The sequence below is a fragment of the Urocitellus parryii genome, chromosome 15, assembly GCF_045843805.1.
Source record: "Urocitellus parryii isolate mUroPar1 chromosome 15, mUroPar1.hap1, whole genome shotgun sequence".
Classification (NCBI taxonomy): Eukaryota; Metazoa; Chordata; class Mammalia; order Rodentia; family Sciuridae; genus Urocitellus; species Urocitellus parryii.
In genome coordinates, this window is record NC_135545.1 from 41,108,019 (window position 1) to 41,123,731 (window position 15,713).

Here is a 15,713-nt window from a genome sequence, read left to right on the forward strand (position 1 = left end):
ATGAATTGATTCATTAATTATTGGATGTGAGGAAGGGAAGGAGGGAATTGAGCATACGACCACATTACTTTCAGTTCCCTTAGACCAAGGTGGAACCCAGCAGTAGTGGCACACACCTGTAATACCAGTGACTCAAGAGGCCGAGGTAGGAGGATAGCAAGTTCAAGGCCAGCCTTAGCAACTCAGTAAGGCCCTAAGCAACTTAGTGAGATCCTGTCTCAAAACAAAAAGTAAAAGGGGCTGGGGATGTGTTTCAGTGGTTAAGCAACCCTGGGTTCAATCCTTGGTACTAAAAAAAAAAAAAATGACCAAGGGGGTCCTCAGGCAGGAAGGATTTAAGGAGCATTGGCCTCACCTCCATCCTAGACAGAGAGAACTGTCCTTTAACCCCTGGTGGGCTTGTTGAGACCCCAATCAGGAAGCAGTGTGCACTGGGGGCAGGAGGGACACTGCCATCATCCTTACATCCAGCATCCCATCCCAATCACTCAGCATAGCACCCAGCAATCCACAATGAAGCTGGTAAACTGTCAGTGTCTGAGGTACTGAAGGAGGGGAAAGCAAGGGAGCCAGACCCCAGGGGAGCTTCCATCCAAGGGAAGGAAACATCAGGAAGGAGCAAGACTGAAGGCACAGTAGGTCAGCAACCTCAGGAGAAGGAATGGAGAAAAAGGCTGAACCTATGCAGAACATGGCAACCCCTCCAGGGCATCGTCCCCCTGGGCACCCTGTCCTGGGTCTGACCTGCAGCCTAGGAGAGAAACCTGGATCAAGGATTCTGGGGGCAAAAAAGGCAAGATAATTATTTTTCTTTAATCATTGAACATTATTCATTATTTTCTGACCATTAACAAAAAAAAAAAACATATTTTTCCTGAACCTAAACAGAACTTTTGCTCTCCCCAGAAAGCCTGCTCCTCACCCCCTGGCATTCCCTGTCGGGGAAGTGATCCACCATCTACTCACTCGTTAAAGCTCCATGCAGAATTTGTTTCACTTTTTCTCTTTTCTTCTTTCTCTCTCATGTCCCTCACCCTAGCTCTCTTTTATAACATGATATATGACCACTGCCCTCCTCCTTCCACAGTGACCATAATTCATTTAAGATAACATCACCTCTCAGTCCAGACCCTGGGGGATCCTGGCCTCCTGCCTGGTTCTGCCCTCATTTCCCTGCAGCCTGTGCGCCCTCAGCTGCCAGAGGACTCCTTTAAAACCTAAGTCCAATCACAAGCCTCATCTGCTCAGATTGCTCCAGGGGCGCCCAAGGCCATACCAAGCCCTGCGGGCCCATCCCTCGCTTGCCCTCTGACCTCATCCCCTGCCCCCTTCCCCTTGTCACTGCAGCCAAGCCGCTCTGGCTTCTTCCAGGTTCTGGAACATGCTAGGCCTGAACCTGCCTCAAAGCCTCTGCATAGGCTGTGCCCTCTCCCCCTCCCCCTCCCCGTGTTCTCTCTTGTAATTCGTATCTTACCTGAAATATCCCCTTCTCTGAGAGGCCTCTTCTGACCAATCATATCTCTGAGACATCACCTCACAGTTTAATTTTCTGAACAAAGATTTATTTTTAATGTATTCAATTTTCATTTCCTCCACTGGAATATAAGTTCATGAATGATAAACTTCATCTTGTCTCACTTCCCACTGTTTCTAAGGGGCAACAAACCGTCAACTGAGAAGAAAACTTTAGAAAGTAGGTAAGATGAATAAGAAAACAAGAGCAAAAGTTATTACCACTTTCCACCCAAGATACCCAATGTTACCGCATTGGTACAATCCCTTCCAGTCTTAGGAAAAGATACACACACACACACACACACACACACACACACACACACACACACTATTTATAATGTTGTGCTCTGCTTTTATTTCTCAAGGAGTTATTTTATCATATTTTAGATTTAAGGACAAGCTGCAAAATCATACAAATTCTTTATGTCCCCCTACCCTGCTTCCTCTGAAGTTCTCATCTCATAGTGGAATGGTAAAGAACATTGATCAATTATTGAAACAGTATTGTCCACTGAACTACAAACCGTACTCAGATTTCACCAGTTTTCCATCAACATTCTTTCTCTCCCCAGGAGCCTGTCCAGACCTCGAACTGCATTTGCTCATCTTCCTCGTCTCCTCCAGGGGTTCCTGAGTATTTTCCTTGTCTATCAGGACCCTGGTATTTTGATCAGTTGTTTTCATCAGGTGCTTCTATGGATTTCATTTTTTACCTTTGGATTCTTAACCACTGGGTATGGTGTGAGGTACGCATCTATTTTTGTCTTTTTTCAAATGGTTACCATTATCTCAACACCATTTTATTACAGTCCACCTTAACCCCATTGACTTGAAATGCCACCATTATCATATACTAAATTTCTGCCTGTACTTGGGTTCTATTCCTGGGTTCTCCTGCTCATCTTTTTGTCTATTCACAGGCCGGCACCATGTTCCTAATTGCTGAGGTTTTACATTATGGTTTTTACTTTTCATTGGTTTCATGATTTCTACATGGTTTTTATATATATATATATATATATATGAACTTTAGTATAAAATGTCTAACTCTATAAAATAGTCTGGGGTGGTTTTGTTAAGATTGCATTGAATTTATAAATTAGTTTAGGAAGAATTAGGTCATCCTATCCAAGAATGGATAAGGTTTAAGTCTTATTTAGGTCTTTCAGGAGTATTCTGGCAATCTTCTTGTATGATTTTGCATCTTTCTTAATAAAGCTATTCCAAAGTACTTAATCATCTTTATTACTATTGAAAATATAGGTTTATCTACCATTATGACCTCTCTGTTGCTTTTGTGTGTTGATTTTATATACTTCTACTTCACTGAAAAAAAACTTTTTTCACCGAAAAAAAAATTTTTTTGCATGGGAGGGGGGTTAGTGTGATCATTAACACTGGGGTATACTATCATAGCAGAGTTAATTCAGTACCTCACCAGAAGGAGGCACTGAGGCTGCTGGTGCCCTCCTGCCTTCATACGAGGTTTTCTCAGCTATTACCAGATGGGGGCGCTAAACTGCAGGCTTTTAGGAAGGCAGGTAGCTATGATGCTCACCCTGTGGCACAGGATTCAGTAAATAGCAGGTAAGGATGCAGATGTTTCCCCCATCACCCTGACAAGAAGCATGTTTTGAAAACATAACTGCAGCATCCATTGCCTTGGCTGTGGAGTACTCCACCAAAAACTTCCCCCTCCAATTTTCCAGTGAAGATGCAAGAAAGGCTGGTGGTCTGCAGCCAACTACAGAGTAGGGGAAGGGGCTGAAAGGAGTCAGGAGACCATTTCTGTTATTCCTTTAACTCACTCCTTCCTAGTTTGTGCAGCCCTACTCCTGGCAAAGGAAGAAATAGAATTTCAGTGTCCAGGGGAGGAAACAGGACCAGTGAGGCGAGGTAACCTGCCCAAGGTCTCAGAGCCAATAACCAGGGAAACTGGGATCCCAGCTCCTGTTCTGATCCCAAAGCCCAGGCACCAGCCACAAAGTCAAGGGGCTCTCAAAAGGTTAAGATTCATTGTTCACTGCTCATTTTTCTAAGCATTTCCTAAAATGAGCCTGGAACTGCCAAGTTCTGCCCATCCCTGAATACAGATAAATTTGCTCTGTGAATTAGGGAAAGGGCAGGGTGTAAGGTCACTGAGACCCATGGAGAGGAAGGTCTGCCAAGAAATGTGACATCAGATTAGAAAACCAACAGTTTATTGTGTAAGGAACCCCAGAGTCCCGTTAGTACAAAAGGTGTCAGCTACCATGGCCTGAGAAGCCAGTTCTGCCTGCCCTCCCTCTCATGCTCTAGAATGCTGGGTACTGGGATCAGAGTCTCTGTGAAAATGGGAATATTTTTCAAAAGAAAAGAAAGGTCAGTTTCTTGCCCCATGGTCTGTAACTGCAGAAAGGTCATGCAGCACTTTTCAGAGGTACAGCCCCAAAGGTCAGGCTTGGTCAGGCCGGGCCAGGTTAGAAACAGGTCAGTCAAGATGTTCCCTGATTGATGTGGGAGGGTACCCATCTATGCTGCAAGGATGGGAAATGTCAGTTACTGTGGTTAACAAGTCTATTAACTGCCTTGTAGCCTAGTTGTTCCAGCATGTGAGCTGAACTCACTTGTTGCTCACCAGGCCCCAGTCCAGGGCCTCACAACAACCCTGAGCAGCAATGCTCCTGTTTGACAGGTAAGATAACCAGGGTTCAGTGAAGGGCAGGTATGCTAAGGTTTCCTTGAATTCCTGGATGTCCGATTCAAGAAAGTGTAAAGCTAGAGAGGTGGTTCTCAAAGGGGAAGTTCCTAGACCAGCAGGCTCAGTGTCATCTGTAAAGTTGCTAGAGAACAGATTCTCAGGCCCATCCCTGATGAGCTGAATGAGAAACTGTGAAGGTGAGACCCAGCAGTCTGCATCTTAATGAGCCGTCATTTGACTGGGATATTCCAAAGTTTGAGAACCACTGAGCTAGTGATCACAACAGCCCCGTCTGGTATGCACTAGTCTTGAAGAAGTAGAGTCGAGATACATAGAAATTCAAGAGAGCTTCTGTGAAGAGCAGTAAATGTCTACACCTTCTGGATTCCATGAGATGGGCTTTATCTTCACTTCTGTTTAATGACAGCTTTGGCCAAGCTCCCATCTATGGAAACCAGAGGAACACAAAATTCACCCCAGCCTCAGGGGAGCTGTGGGGTTGGGATTACTGGGGGGCAGGGGGCTGTGCCAGCAGTCATGGGGTCTCCAGTGAGCAATCCTGTGCCACAGCAGACAGCCAGGCAACATTTTCAAGAGCCCATCAATTATTTTAATAACTACTAAGTGGTTTTAATGACCACTCTTCAGGGTGGACAGGCCAAGGGGATGAATGTTACTCATTCCACAGACACGCAGGCATTTAAGTAAGGACCCACACTCCACCCCAGGGCTCAGGGAAAACGGAGGTGCCCCAGGCTTACCAATGCTCTAGGGCAGACAGGGCTTAGCAACATCTGTTACCTGCTTTGCATTTCAAATATCACTGTCCTTCCCAGATCTGATGGTAATCATCTGGATGAGTTCTGAGGAAGAGTTTTCTGTTGGATCTAGTCCCCAGACAGGGGGATCATCTCATCTAGGGAGAAGGCTCAGAGGTAAGAGAAAGAAGCAGAAGATAAACTGAAAGATGAAAACAAGCTGGGTGATAGCGTTTCCCAGAGCACATTTACTCACTCGTGTCACAGGAACAAGGACAAGGCGGTCTCACTCCTCCCAGAGCTATACCTAGCATGGGAGGCTGGCAGAGACAAGGGCATTACAGAAGAGGGAAGTGAGGATGAGGGGACTTGGGGCCCCAAGGGCACTAGGCACAAAGCCAGGTCATGTGACCCACTCTGTGGGTGTTGACTTCCCTTCTACCTTCCCCCCACCCACACCGAGACCTCTAGCAAAGTCCTGACATCTTAGTTCTCCCTTGCAAAGGGTCATTATCTGTGTGAATGGGGAGAAGCCAGCTATGTTGCCATCTCTGGCCAGAGAAGAGCCCAGCAGCCATCTTGAACAGCTACGCTCCTGGAGAAGGGACGCCATGAACTGGGAAGTGGAACCTCCCAGAACCAGGAACAGAAAGGAAGAGCCTGGACCGTGATGACTGCAAAGCTACCAACCTGGCTCTGGATCACCCGCCTACACACTTGTGTGTATGTGAAAAACATTTATATATTGTCTTTTAATCACATGATACATGAACCAAATATTTTTAATGGTTCTAGTTATATCTATTACACTAAGACCAAAAAGCTTAAATGTAAATTGAACTATTTCACTAAAAACAAAACTGGAAGAAGATGTATATGCGGGCTGGGGTGTGGCTCAGAGGTAGAGCGCGCGCCTAGCATGTGTGAGGCACTGGGTTCGATCCTCAGCACCACATAAAGTAAAATAAAGACATTGTGTCCACCTATAACTAAAAAATAAATACTTTTAAATAAAAGAAAATGTATATGCTGTTCACGAATTTAAGTAAATATTTATAAGAGCTGGAGCACCCCAGGGATCCCCAGCCTGAGTGAGAATGGGGTGACCCCAACAGGTCTGGAATGTCACTGTCCTGGCTACTCACTCTGGCTCTTCAGGGATGACAGTCCTTGCCATGTTCCTTCGAGCTATTCCTAGAAGGGTCTAGGCAGGGACCCCAGGTCTAAGAAATAGACCCCCTTGAGCCATAAGCCATCTGCTCTTTTCTGACCCTGGCTTGTAGTGGCGTTTATAGCTACTCTGTGACCCCTGCCTGCCACAGGAGACAGCGGCTCTTGTGCTCACTGGCTCCATTCATCTAAGGTGTGTTCTCTAGGCTGGGAGGTTTCTGCAACCAGCTGCATCCTCTAGAGATCACACAGCTTCCTCTCCAAGGCGTCCAGGGGGGAAGACAGGGGATCTTTCTGGACCCATGCATACCACTTTATTAGGAAACACTGTGTTTAAAAAATAAAAACATCCTGCTAACAAAAAGATCCTACAAGGAAGTGAAGTTGCTGGCACAGAAAGCACTTGAAAATTAACTTCAGGGTCTAAGTCAAGGATTTATTGGTTACCATACAGCAAGAGAAAAATCACATTTCTTCCAAAAACAGGTGCTCAAATTGAGCTGAAGGGAAAACAGTGGACTATTCATTTACAAATTCCCAAAGACAGCCCCAACCTGTCAGGATCCCTGGTAGCTAAGGTTCCTGCCTTCCCTAGTTTCCTGGTTAATCACCAGACTACAGGAGGTGATGGACACTGCCCACCTTGGCTGCTGTCATTTATCCTGCTGATAAAACCCAAGAATTGGTCCAAACAGGAAGGGCCAGACACTAGTGTCCTTGACCCCTTGGCACTCTGTGCATGGACCACCAGGAGCACCTGGCACCTGTTGAGAGGTGAACAGGCATGCCCAGGTGTCCATCATGGGGGTGGGGCACAGACCAACAGCTGCTGTGCTTCTCCTGAGTTCCCCAAAATCCTGCCCCTGTTTACATTCAGTCTCCTCGATGTTCTCTGACCACCTCCCAGATGTCAGGAGCCTTTGTCCACTAACCCTGATTTTCCAGTCCAGACTGGCCCCAAAGGGAATGTTTTTCCTTCCTCTTGCTTCCCACTCAGTTCAGGAGGCAGCTGTGCCTTCAGTGCATGGCCACAGCTGGGCCAAGTTGTTTTCTAAACCAATGGAGATGGTTTCATACTCTTCTTAAGTCAAAAATACTTAAGGCCAAAATGAGAAATTATATCCCATTTATGTATGATACATCAAAGTATATAAGTGCATCCTACTGTCATGTATAACTAATTTTTTAAAAAAAGAAAGAAAAAAGACTTAAGGCCACTTCTCTCTCTCTCCCTGGACCACAGATGGTCAGTAATTCCCAGGGCAACAAGGACAAGAGGGAGTGACGGAGCCTTGAAGCCAGGGCTGGCCCCAGCTTGGAACAGGGCAAAGTGGCCAGGCCCCCAATGCTATTTCCCTAAATGGAACTGGCAGCGGTTCAGAGAGGAGACTGAGCACTGATCATGAGATGACACGTGATTCTTCTGTGGTCATGGAAGTCCAGATGACAAGGGGATTGAGGGGCCACAGCCTCATGCTGGGAAACCACCAAACACTGGGCTCAAGTCAAAAAATGCAATGTTATAAAGAACTGCTGACGGTCAAACAAGACGAGGTCAGCTCCACTCACTGCCAGCTCTCCCCACAAAGACGCAAGGGTCTGTGGCAAGGAAAGACAGACTCTGGAGGATAGGTCTTAGGACAAAGTGGCCTAGGCTAAAAATCTGCATGGCGCCAACTCTACTGCACGTTGGCTGCGTGATCCTGGGAAGCCCCTTAACCTCTCAGCGTCAGATTCCTTGGTTGGGATATAAGGCTGCTACCTTACTCTCCTGGTGATCTGAATGTACAGAGCCCAGCACACAGCAAGCGCTGTCCTGAGTGCTTCAGGGGAGATGTGAGGCGACAAAAACAAACCACTGGTCCAACTGTCATTTACCCATGATGAAGACACTGGCCAGGGAGAAAAGACTATTAGGAAAATAAATCTGGCCAGATAAAAGGCCCTCCTGAGAGAAGATTTTTCCAAACTGCTCCTAACGGCTACCTTGGTTACTGTAAGAATTTTTCCTGACGAGATCCTACAGACGTTTCCACCTATGGGCCATGCTTCCAAGTCTCTGGAGTTAATATCCGGGCCCGATTTTGTTCGAAGAGTTCTAGCATTTTCTCCATGTTGTGGTCAGCCTCAATCACCTGGAAATGAAACACAGAGGTCACAGGGCTGCACTGAGCTGGACACTGTCCTCCCTTACAGGAAGAAGGAGGTGGCAGGGAAAGGCAGAGAAGCCAAGGTCACAGGGAGAAGGAAAGGAAGATGAGGGTCAAACACTCCCAGCTCTGGGGCAGTCTGCCCTCTGAACTAGACTTTGACCTAAGAATCTACCACAGTTGTCTGTGCAGTGAAATCAAGAATAATTTTTTTTCTTCTCATCATTTTATAAATTCCAATTTTTTAAAAGGAGAAAGACATAAACTTCTTTAAAAATCCATCAAAATAATCTTTGCCAGCAGCAAAGGAGATGCCTACAAGAGCCGTGAGTGCCTTCGTGGTCCAAGGCCACGCTCACGCATGAAAGCTCATGATCCCTTGCTGTATGTGGAGCAGCCTTCGTAGGTGTTGGCCTGCCTGAAGACATTCGGGAACAGAAAATCAGAACACAGGGGACGAACCGTGAGAAACACTGAGGGGCAGACACATCAGTGTTAGAAATAACACATGTCAGGAAAGGAAGAGAAAAGGAAGGTTACTATGAAAAGCCAACACAGGAGCTCAGAAATGGTAGCAATCTGGGTGCATAGACTCCTCAGGGCATCACTATGTGACAGTCCAGAACAGCAACTGATGTTCCTTCTGATGACTTAAGTGGCCAAGCAATGATAAACTGAAGCTCTAGGTCATCTACTAAAGAAGGAAGGTCACAGCAGAGAGACCACCATCCCAAAAGGTCCAAACCCAGGACCTGGGGTATTTCTTTGCAGCCAATGCTGGTAAGTGACATGTTACTGCAATCACCAGTTATAAGAGCACTGGGACAGACGGTCTCTCAGGTCTGTCACTTCACATTGAAAAATGCAAACTGAGAAAGAAAGCCTTTTCTAACCTTCCACCTTCCTCCTCCCAAATCCTTGAGCTTGAAGGACCCAGCCCTTCCCCCATCTACAATGTGGCTGACATTCCCTGGGTCATTCCTTGTGGAATGACCTGCCCTGTGAGGGAGACTGACTTACCAAAACAGGGGCAGCTGCAGGGAAAAGGCTTCCTGTGATAAGCCACTCCTCATAAAGCTGGTGAAGAGCACTCAGGTACTCCTGCCATGGAAACACAAGGTGCAGGCTGTCAGGAGAAGAGCAGGGAGCAAAGGCCCCCCACCAAGAGTCCCAGCAAGTGAAAGCTCTCGGTGACCACAAGGCAGTGACTTGGACAAAGGAACACGGCAACAGGCAACCTGGCTCAGGGGGCAGCAATAAACGCAGCCATGTGCTGAGTGCATGGGCCTGAGCATCAGTCAGAGCATCAGCAGCCACCCTGCCCTGCCTCACCGGGTTGGAGGGTCCACAGCCATTCAGTGGACAGGTGTCCCAGCCCTGAGCACCTCTGCATCCTCCTCTCTGGCTCGCCACCAAAAGCACTGTGACCCTCCCGTTGCTGATTCCACCCACCAGACCACTCATCACAGAGGGATTCTCCAGACTATAAAGACCACCATCTTGGCAGAAAGTCTGCTGAGATGCAACCCAAGGGGAAAGGGTACAGATGCTGACTGAAGCCACCCATGCCTCTACCCATGTGTCGCACTGTCACTTCTCAGCCAGTGTGTGCTGGCCGCCCCTGGGGACCTCCTCAAGTGCTATCCCAGAAGCTCTCAAGTAAGCCATGCAGCCACCTCTTCATCTACCACTGAGCTCTCTCTTGGTACCAGAAACCAGATTTGACCCACAGACCTTGTCAAAAACTGTTCAATCACATGGGTAATGTTTTATAGGGACTCCTGACAGCATTTCTTGGGAACATCTGGGTCACCACACAGAGCTGCTTGCCCCAACGTAGCATGGCCCATCTGAGGCCCGTTCCAGTGCACTCTCAACCTCCAATCACTCCTGCCTCTGGGATCTCAAAGGAGCTGCCCAAAGCCATGCACCAGCCTCAACACTGGAATGTTCCTTGCTGGTCCAGGGTAAACCCAGGCTAAGCAGGGCTTCAGGAATTAGACAGCCCTTTCAGGGCACTCAGTCCAGTCATCCTGAGTTCACAGCTCCCACTAAATGCTTGCCCAGCCTCTGTGTATCTGCAGGTGCAGCTGCTCACAAAAGGTGTTCAGTTCAATATTAACTGAGCAGCTACTAGGCGCCAGGACACATGCTGAGGACACAGAGGGAATAAGGGTTTTTTAAGGGTTGAGAAACAAAGGCACAAACAAATACTATCAGTATGTCCTCCTATGGGCTGCAGTAAGCCTATGGGCAGGGAGAATACAATGGGGGAAGTTCAGGGAAGGCTTGCTGGAGGACAGGACATCTGAGACGAACTTGAAAGGCAAAGGAAAACACTCTGTAAAGGTACACTTGCCTAATCGTGGTGTGTATGTGTGTGCATGTGCACATACCCCTAGTCATAACCCATTCCTTGTGGTCAGAGCATGGAAAGCAGAAGTGGAGGGAGACAACACCAGAGAGGCAAATGGGGCAGGGTGATGTGAGAGCTCACGTACTGTGCTCCAAAGCAGGGACTTCTAGATGGCAGTGACACCCTGGAGGAGCTCAGGCTAGGGAATCACGTGACTAGGATTCTGTTATTGGAAATATCACCCATGCAGCAGCCGGGAGGCTGAATTTTAGAGGGAGATGTGGGGAGTGAAGACCCAGGGAAGGAGAATAGTCCAAGGCTGTTATAATGGCCCAGTTAGAGTTGCCATGGCCCGAGGCCAGACCCCAGAAGGGGAAAGCATCCCTGTACTAAGCGAGCACCACCAAGCACTGAGCACTATTTCCATCAGGCACTGTGTTAGGCACTGGATGCAGCAGGAAGCAAAAGGCTCAGTCCTGTCCTCCCCAAACTCATATTCTAGTGAGGATCCAGAGAGCACAGAGCCAGGCAACCCTCAGCAGGCTGATGGGAAAGCCCTGGGCTTGCCACAGCAGGAAGGAGAGGGAGGTGTCAAGGACCAAATGAAGCAGCTCTGAATCTCCAAAAGCTCCAGCCACAGAGGAAGTCAGAGCTCACCCCCTCCCTAGTCTGTTCCTGTTCCTGTTTATCTCTCAGCAGACAACTGCACAATGATGTCACAGGAGGTGGGCCAGGGAGAGGGAGCCAGGCTGCCATGGAGGTCTCTGCTCTCTTACCAGCGGAATGACCTTCTCCTCTTGCCGGCACCTCTTCTTTAATCTCTCATAACAGGTCTCAGGAGTGGTCCGGAGATAAACTGAGGACAAAAAACATACATGGCTTTGATTGCTCTGCTCATGGCTTGGGAGCAAGACAAGGGGTGGGGGAAGGAAGCCCACAGGTCAGGTGGAAAGGAACAATCACCTCCCTGAGCCAGACACAGACCAGAGCCAGCTCTCAGCCTTGCCACTGGCCAGCTGTGTAACCAAAGAGGCACCTTGACCCTCATTCCCCCAATCCTGTTCCCCTTCCCTGTCATCAGCCCCAAAGAGTCACTGTGAGCTGAATATAATTCTATCTACAAACAGAGCTTGGCACAGGACCTGGCACAAGGCAGGCCTCCTTCTGTCCAGCTTCTGTCCAGCTTCTGTCCCTCCCCCGCTTCACAACCCAGAAAATCCATGAAATCACAATGGATCCAGGTCTGAAAGCAACTGACCCAGGGGAGGACAGCTTAAGGAACCAAGGGTCAGATTCTTCTCCATGAGCAACCAGAAGCCCCCAGATTCTGTCTGCTCTTTGAGAGGAAGAAGGCTAAATAAATACAGGGAGAAAAAAAAAAATCACCATAGGCCAGCGCCCCATCCCCCACCAAGCACACCCTCACTGGGCCCAGGGGAATGGACAGGCCAGAAGGCAGGGGAGGGGCTGTCTTACCTATCAGATCAATGGACACATCAATGTTCCTCACGATCCAGTCAAACCATTCAGAGAGAATCACATAGTCCACTTCGGGCATCTTCCCACTGGAGCAAGAGTTGCATTGGTTTTATTCACCCATGAGAAAGTTTCTGGGCTGTGTGCCATTTCCCCCAAAACGATCTGGGGATGGCTTTTGTTGAAAGGGTGTCACCAAGAACAGTGGAGTCCGCAAAATGGTGGACATGAAGTGATGCTGGGACCTGGGCGCTCCTGACCTCCCATCCCCCGGGAATGGTTTGTGGTATGAGGTAGAAAGACCCCAGGAATGAAAGACGGGAGAGTATTTGGAATTTGAGCTCCAAGTGGAGAAAGTCACTTTAAAACATGCCCCCTTGACAACAGAGACAGCATTCAGGCTGGGAGGCGAATAAGCATGTCAATTTCATTCCTAGAAATTTATTTTGTGAAAACAATCATGGTGTTCACTGCCGCACTATTTAAAATAATGGACAACTAAATCTTGGTTTGTCTATATAAATAAACTGTGCAGTAACTGAAAAAATGATGTTGTAAAATAATATTTAATGACGTGAAAAATGCTCCGAATCTGATGTTCAATGAAAACAGCAGAATATAAAACTGCATATACAGTATGACCCAAGCAAATTTTCAAAAATATTCATCTACTGCACAGCAAAGGAAACAATCAAGAGCATGAAGAGAGAGTCTACAGAAAGGGAGAAGACCTCTGCCAGCTACTCATCTGCTAGGGAATTAATATCCAGAATATGTAAAGAACTCAAAAAGCTCAACACCAAAGAAACAAATAACCCAACTTATAAAAAAGCAAAAGAACTAAACAGACACTTCTCAAAAATACAAATGGCCAACAAATACATGAAAAAATGTTCAACATCTCTAGCCATCAGGGAAATGCAAATCAAAACTACACTGAGGCTCTTTCCAGCCGGCGCCGAGCCATGGGCATCTCTCGGGATAACTGGCACAAGCGCCGCAAGACTGAGGGCAAGAGAAAGCCCTACCACAAGAAGCGGAAGTATGAGTTGGGACGCCCTGCTGCCAACACTAAGATTGGACCGGGTCGGATACACACTGTCAGAGTTCGAGGAGGCAACAAGAAGTATCGTGCTTTGAGGCTGGATGTGGGGAACTTCTCCTGGGGCTCTGAGTGTTGTACTCAGAAAACAAGGATCATTGATGTTGTCTACAATGCATCCAATAATGAGCTAGTCCGCACCAAGACCCTGGTGAAGAACTGCATTGTGCTCATTGATAGCACACCATACCAACAGTGGTACGAGTCCCACTATGCATTGCCCCTGGGCCGCAAGAAGGGGGCCAAACTGACTCCTGAGGAGGAAGAAATATTAAACAAAAAGCGGTCTAAGAAAATTCAAAAGAAGTATGATGAAAGGAAGAAGAATGCTAAAATCAGCACTCTTCTGGAGGAGCAGTTCCAGCAGGGCAAGCTTCTTGCTTGCATTGCATCAAGACCAGGACAGTGTGGCCGAGCAGATGGCTATGTTCTAGAAGGCAAGGAGTTGGAGTTCTATCTGAGGAAAATCAAAGCCCGGAAGGGCAAATAAGTCCTCCTCCCTCCTGTCTTAGCTCATGTAATAAAGGTGTTTATTGTTCTAAAAAAAAAAAAAAAAACAACTACACTGAGATTTCATCTCAGTCCAATCAGAATGACAATTATTGAGAATACAAATAAAAATAAACTCTGAGGAGGATGTGGGGGGAAAGTACACTCACTCATTGTTGGTAGGACTACAAATTAGTACAACCACTCTGGAAAGCAGTGTGGAGAGTCCTCAAAAAACTAGGAATGGAACCACCATATGACCCAGCTATCCCACTCGTTATTTATCCAAAAGATCTAAAATCAGCACACTACAGGGACAGTCATATCAATAGTTACAGCAGCACAATTCATAACAGCCAGGCTATGGAACCAGCCCAGATGCCCATTAACAGGTAAATGCATAAAGAAAATGGGCAGGAATGCCCATCTAGCTGTAGTATGTAAAATGGGGTATATAAAATACACAATGGAGTTTTACTCAGCCACAAAGAATGAAATTATGGCATTTGCTAGTAAATTGGATGGAACTGGAGAACATCATGCTTAAATGAAATAAGCCAGACTCAGAAAGTCAAGCTACACCAAAATAAGTAAAAATAAAGGGTGGAGGAAATCCTATGAAAACAGAAGAAAGATGAGTGGAGTGCAGGAAGGGGATTGAGGGAGGGGAGGGGTGGGAAAAAGAAAGAACAGTGGAATGAAATGACCAAACTCCCATTTACACACACCCCCAACAGAGAATTTCACCTTTATGTATATTAGGATGCACTATTTTTTTAAAAACTATAAATAAATAGAAGAAGACTGGTAGAACACAGGAAAGGGAACAGGAGGAGGGAGGAAAGGAGGGAAAGGGGAAGTACAGGGGACTGAATTGGAACAAATTATATTCCATGCTTGTACGACTATTTCAAAATGAACCGATGTCATGTATAACTACATTATTTTTTAAATTTTAATATTCATCCACACATTTTAAAACAATTGGAAAGAAAAATACCAAAAGGTTAACAGGGTTTTTCTCTGAACTGTGGAACTATGGGAGACTTCTATTGTTTTTCTTATATCTTTCTGCATTTTCCAAATTTTAACAATATATTCTCAAATCAGGAAGCAGGAGTGGGAGCATTATTACAAATTTTAAATAAATGTTAACCTAAAAGGAAAGAAAAGCAACAAAAAAGGGAAGGAAGAAAAAGCCAAGGAGTGGGGAAGAGACCTGACATCTGCTCCTGGCATTCCCACAGTGTCCTCTGCCCAAGGGGACACAGACAGGAAGGGACAGGAGTGGCAGCCACTGAAGGTCACAAGCCCAGCAGTAGTCAGGGGTTCCTGAAGGTCCAGGAGAAGAATTCCTGCCCTCGCACCCCTCCACCAGTGGAGTGTAGACTTGCTAAGTGTGGGACCCACGGAGCCCTGGGTGTGGCATGGCTGGCCACGGGGAGAGTGGACACACCCAGGCAGTGAGAGATACTTCTGACTAAAGGAGGATGAAGGTCCTGGCAGGTCATGGTAAGGGCTGGCCCTGCCCAGCCATGGACCACTCCAGCCCTGTGGGGCGATGACAGAGGAGGTTAAGAAGCTGGGAAAGGTTTAAGGGAGGTGCTCTGGGAGAGTAGGGCAGAAGCAGCCCTGCCTTGGGGACCAAATGGCAGGGCCTGGCAGAGACTAGAGAAGAGCATTCTTCCCCTTGTCCCTGAGATCACTTTCATGCCCTCTAAGGAGCAAAGCTGAGCTTGACAGAGCTGCAGGAGAGTGTGGTGCCCAAGAGAAGAGCAAGGCCAGCCATGAGCAGACTTCAGTACGGATACTAGAGCGGGTAAACATACAGGGAGTTGGCGCGAGAGGAAGAGTGACCACAAAGAAAGCCCAAATTCTATTCTTCCTCCCATTCATCCCTTTAGCTCTGGCCCAAAATATTTTTCACTCAAGAGGAAAGAACTCTGGCCTATGACTGCCTGACTCCAGGCCTAGGAATAAACTCAGAAAACTTTAAAACAAAGATAATAACAAAACC

At 47.0% G+C, this 15,713-nt stretch overlaps 1 protein-coding gene and 1 pseudogene across 2 annotated transcripts in view; one reads left to right on the forward strand and one right to left on the reverse strand.

Annotated features, from left to right (window-relative positions):
- Positions 1 to 8,139: 8,139 nt before the first annotated feature.
- Tk2 (thymidine kinase 2) overlaps positions 8,140 to 15,713 on the reverse strand; it is a 23,033-nt gene continuing 15,459 nt past the window's right edge. For both annotated transcript variants that reach the window (XM_026392640.2, XM_026392641.2), the window contains exons 7-10: positions 12,106 to 12,194; positions 11,406 to 11,485; positions 9,294 to 9,374; positions 8,140 to 8,258 (exon numbers count right to left, since the gene is read on the reverse strand). In XM_026392640.2, coding sequence (XP_026248425.2) covers positions 8,160 to 8,258; positions 9,294 to 9,374; positions 11,406 to 11,485; positions 12,106 to 12,194 — 349 coding nt within the window. In that variant the 3' untranslated portion in view covers positions 8,140 to 8,159. The remainder of the gene's footprint in view (positions 8,259 to 9,293; positions 9,375 to 11,405; positions 11,486 to 12,105; positions 12,195 to 15,713) is intronic.
- On the forward strand, positions 13,035 to 13,748 carry LOC113185478 (small ribosomal subunit protein eS8 pseudogene; annotated as a pseudogene).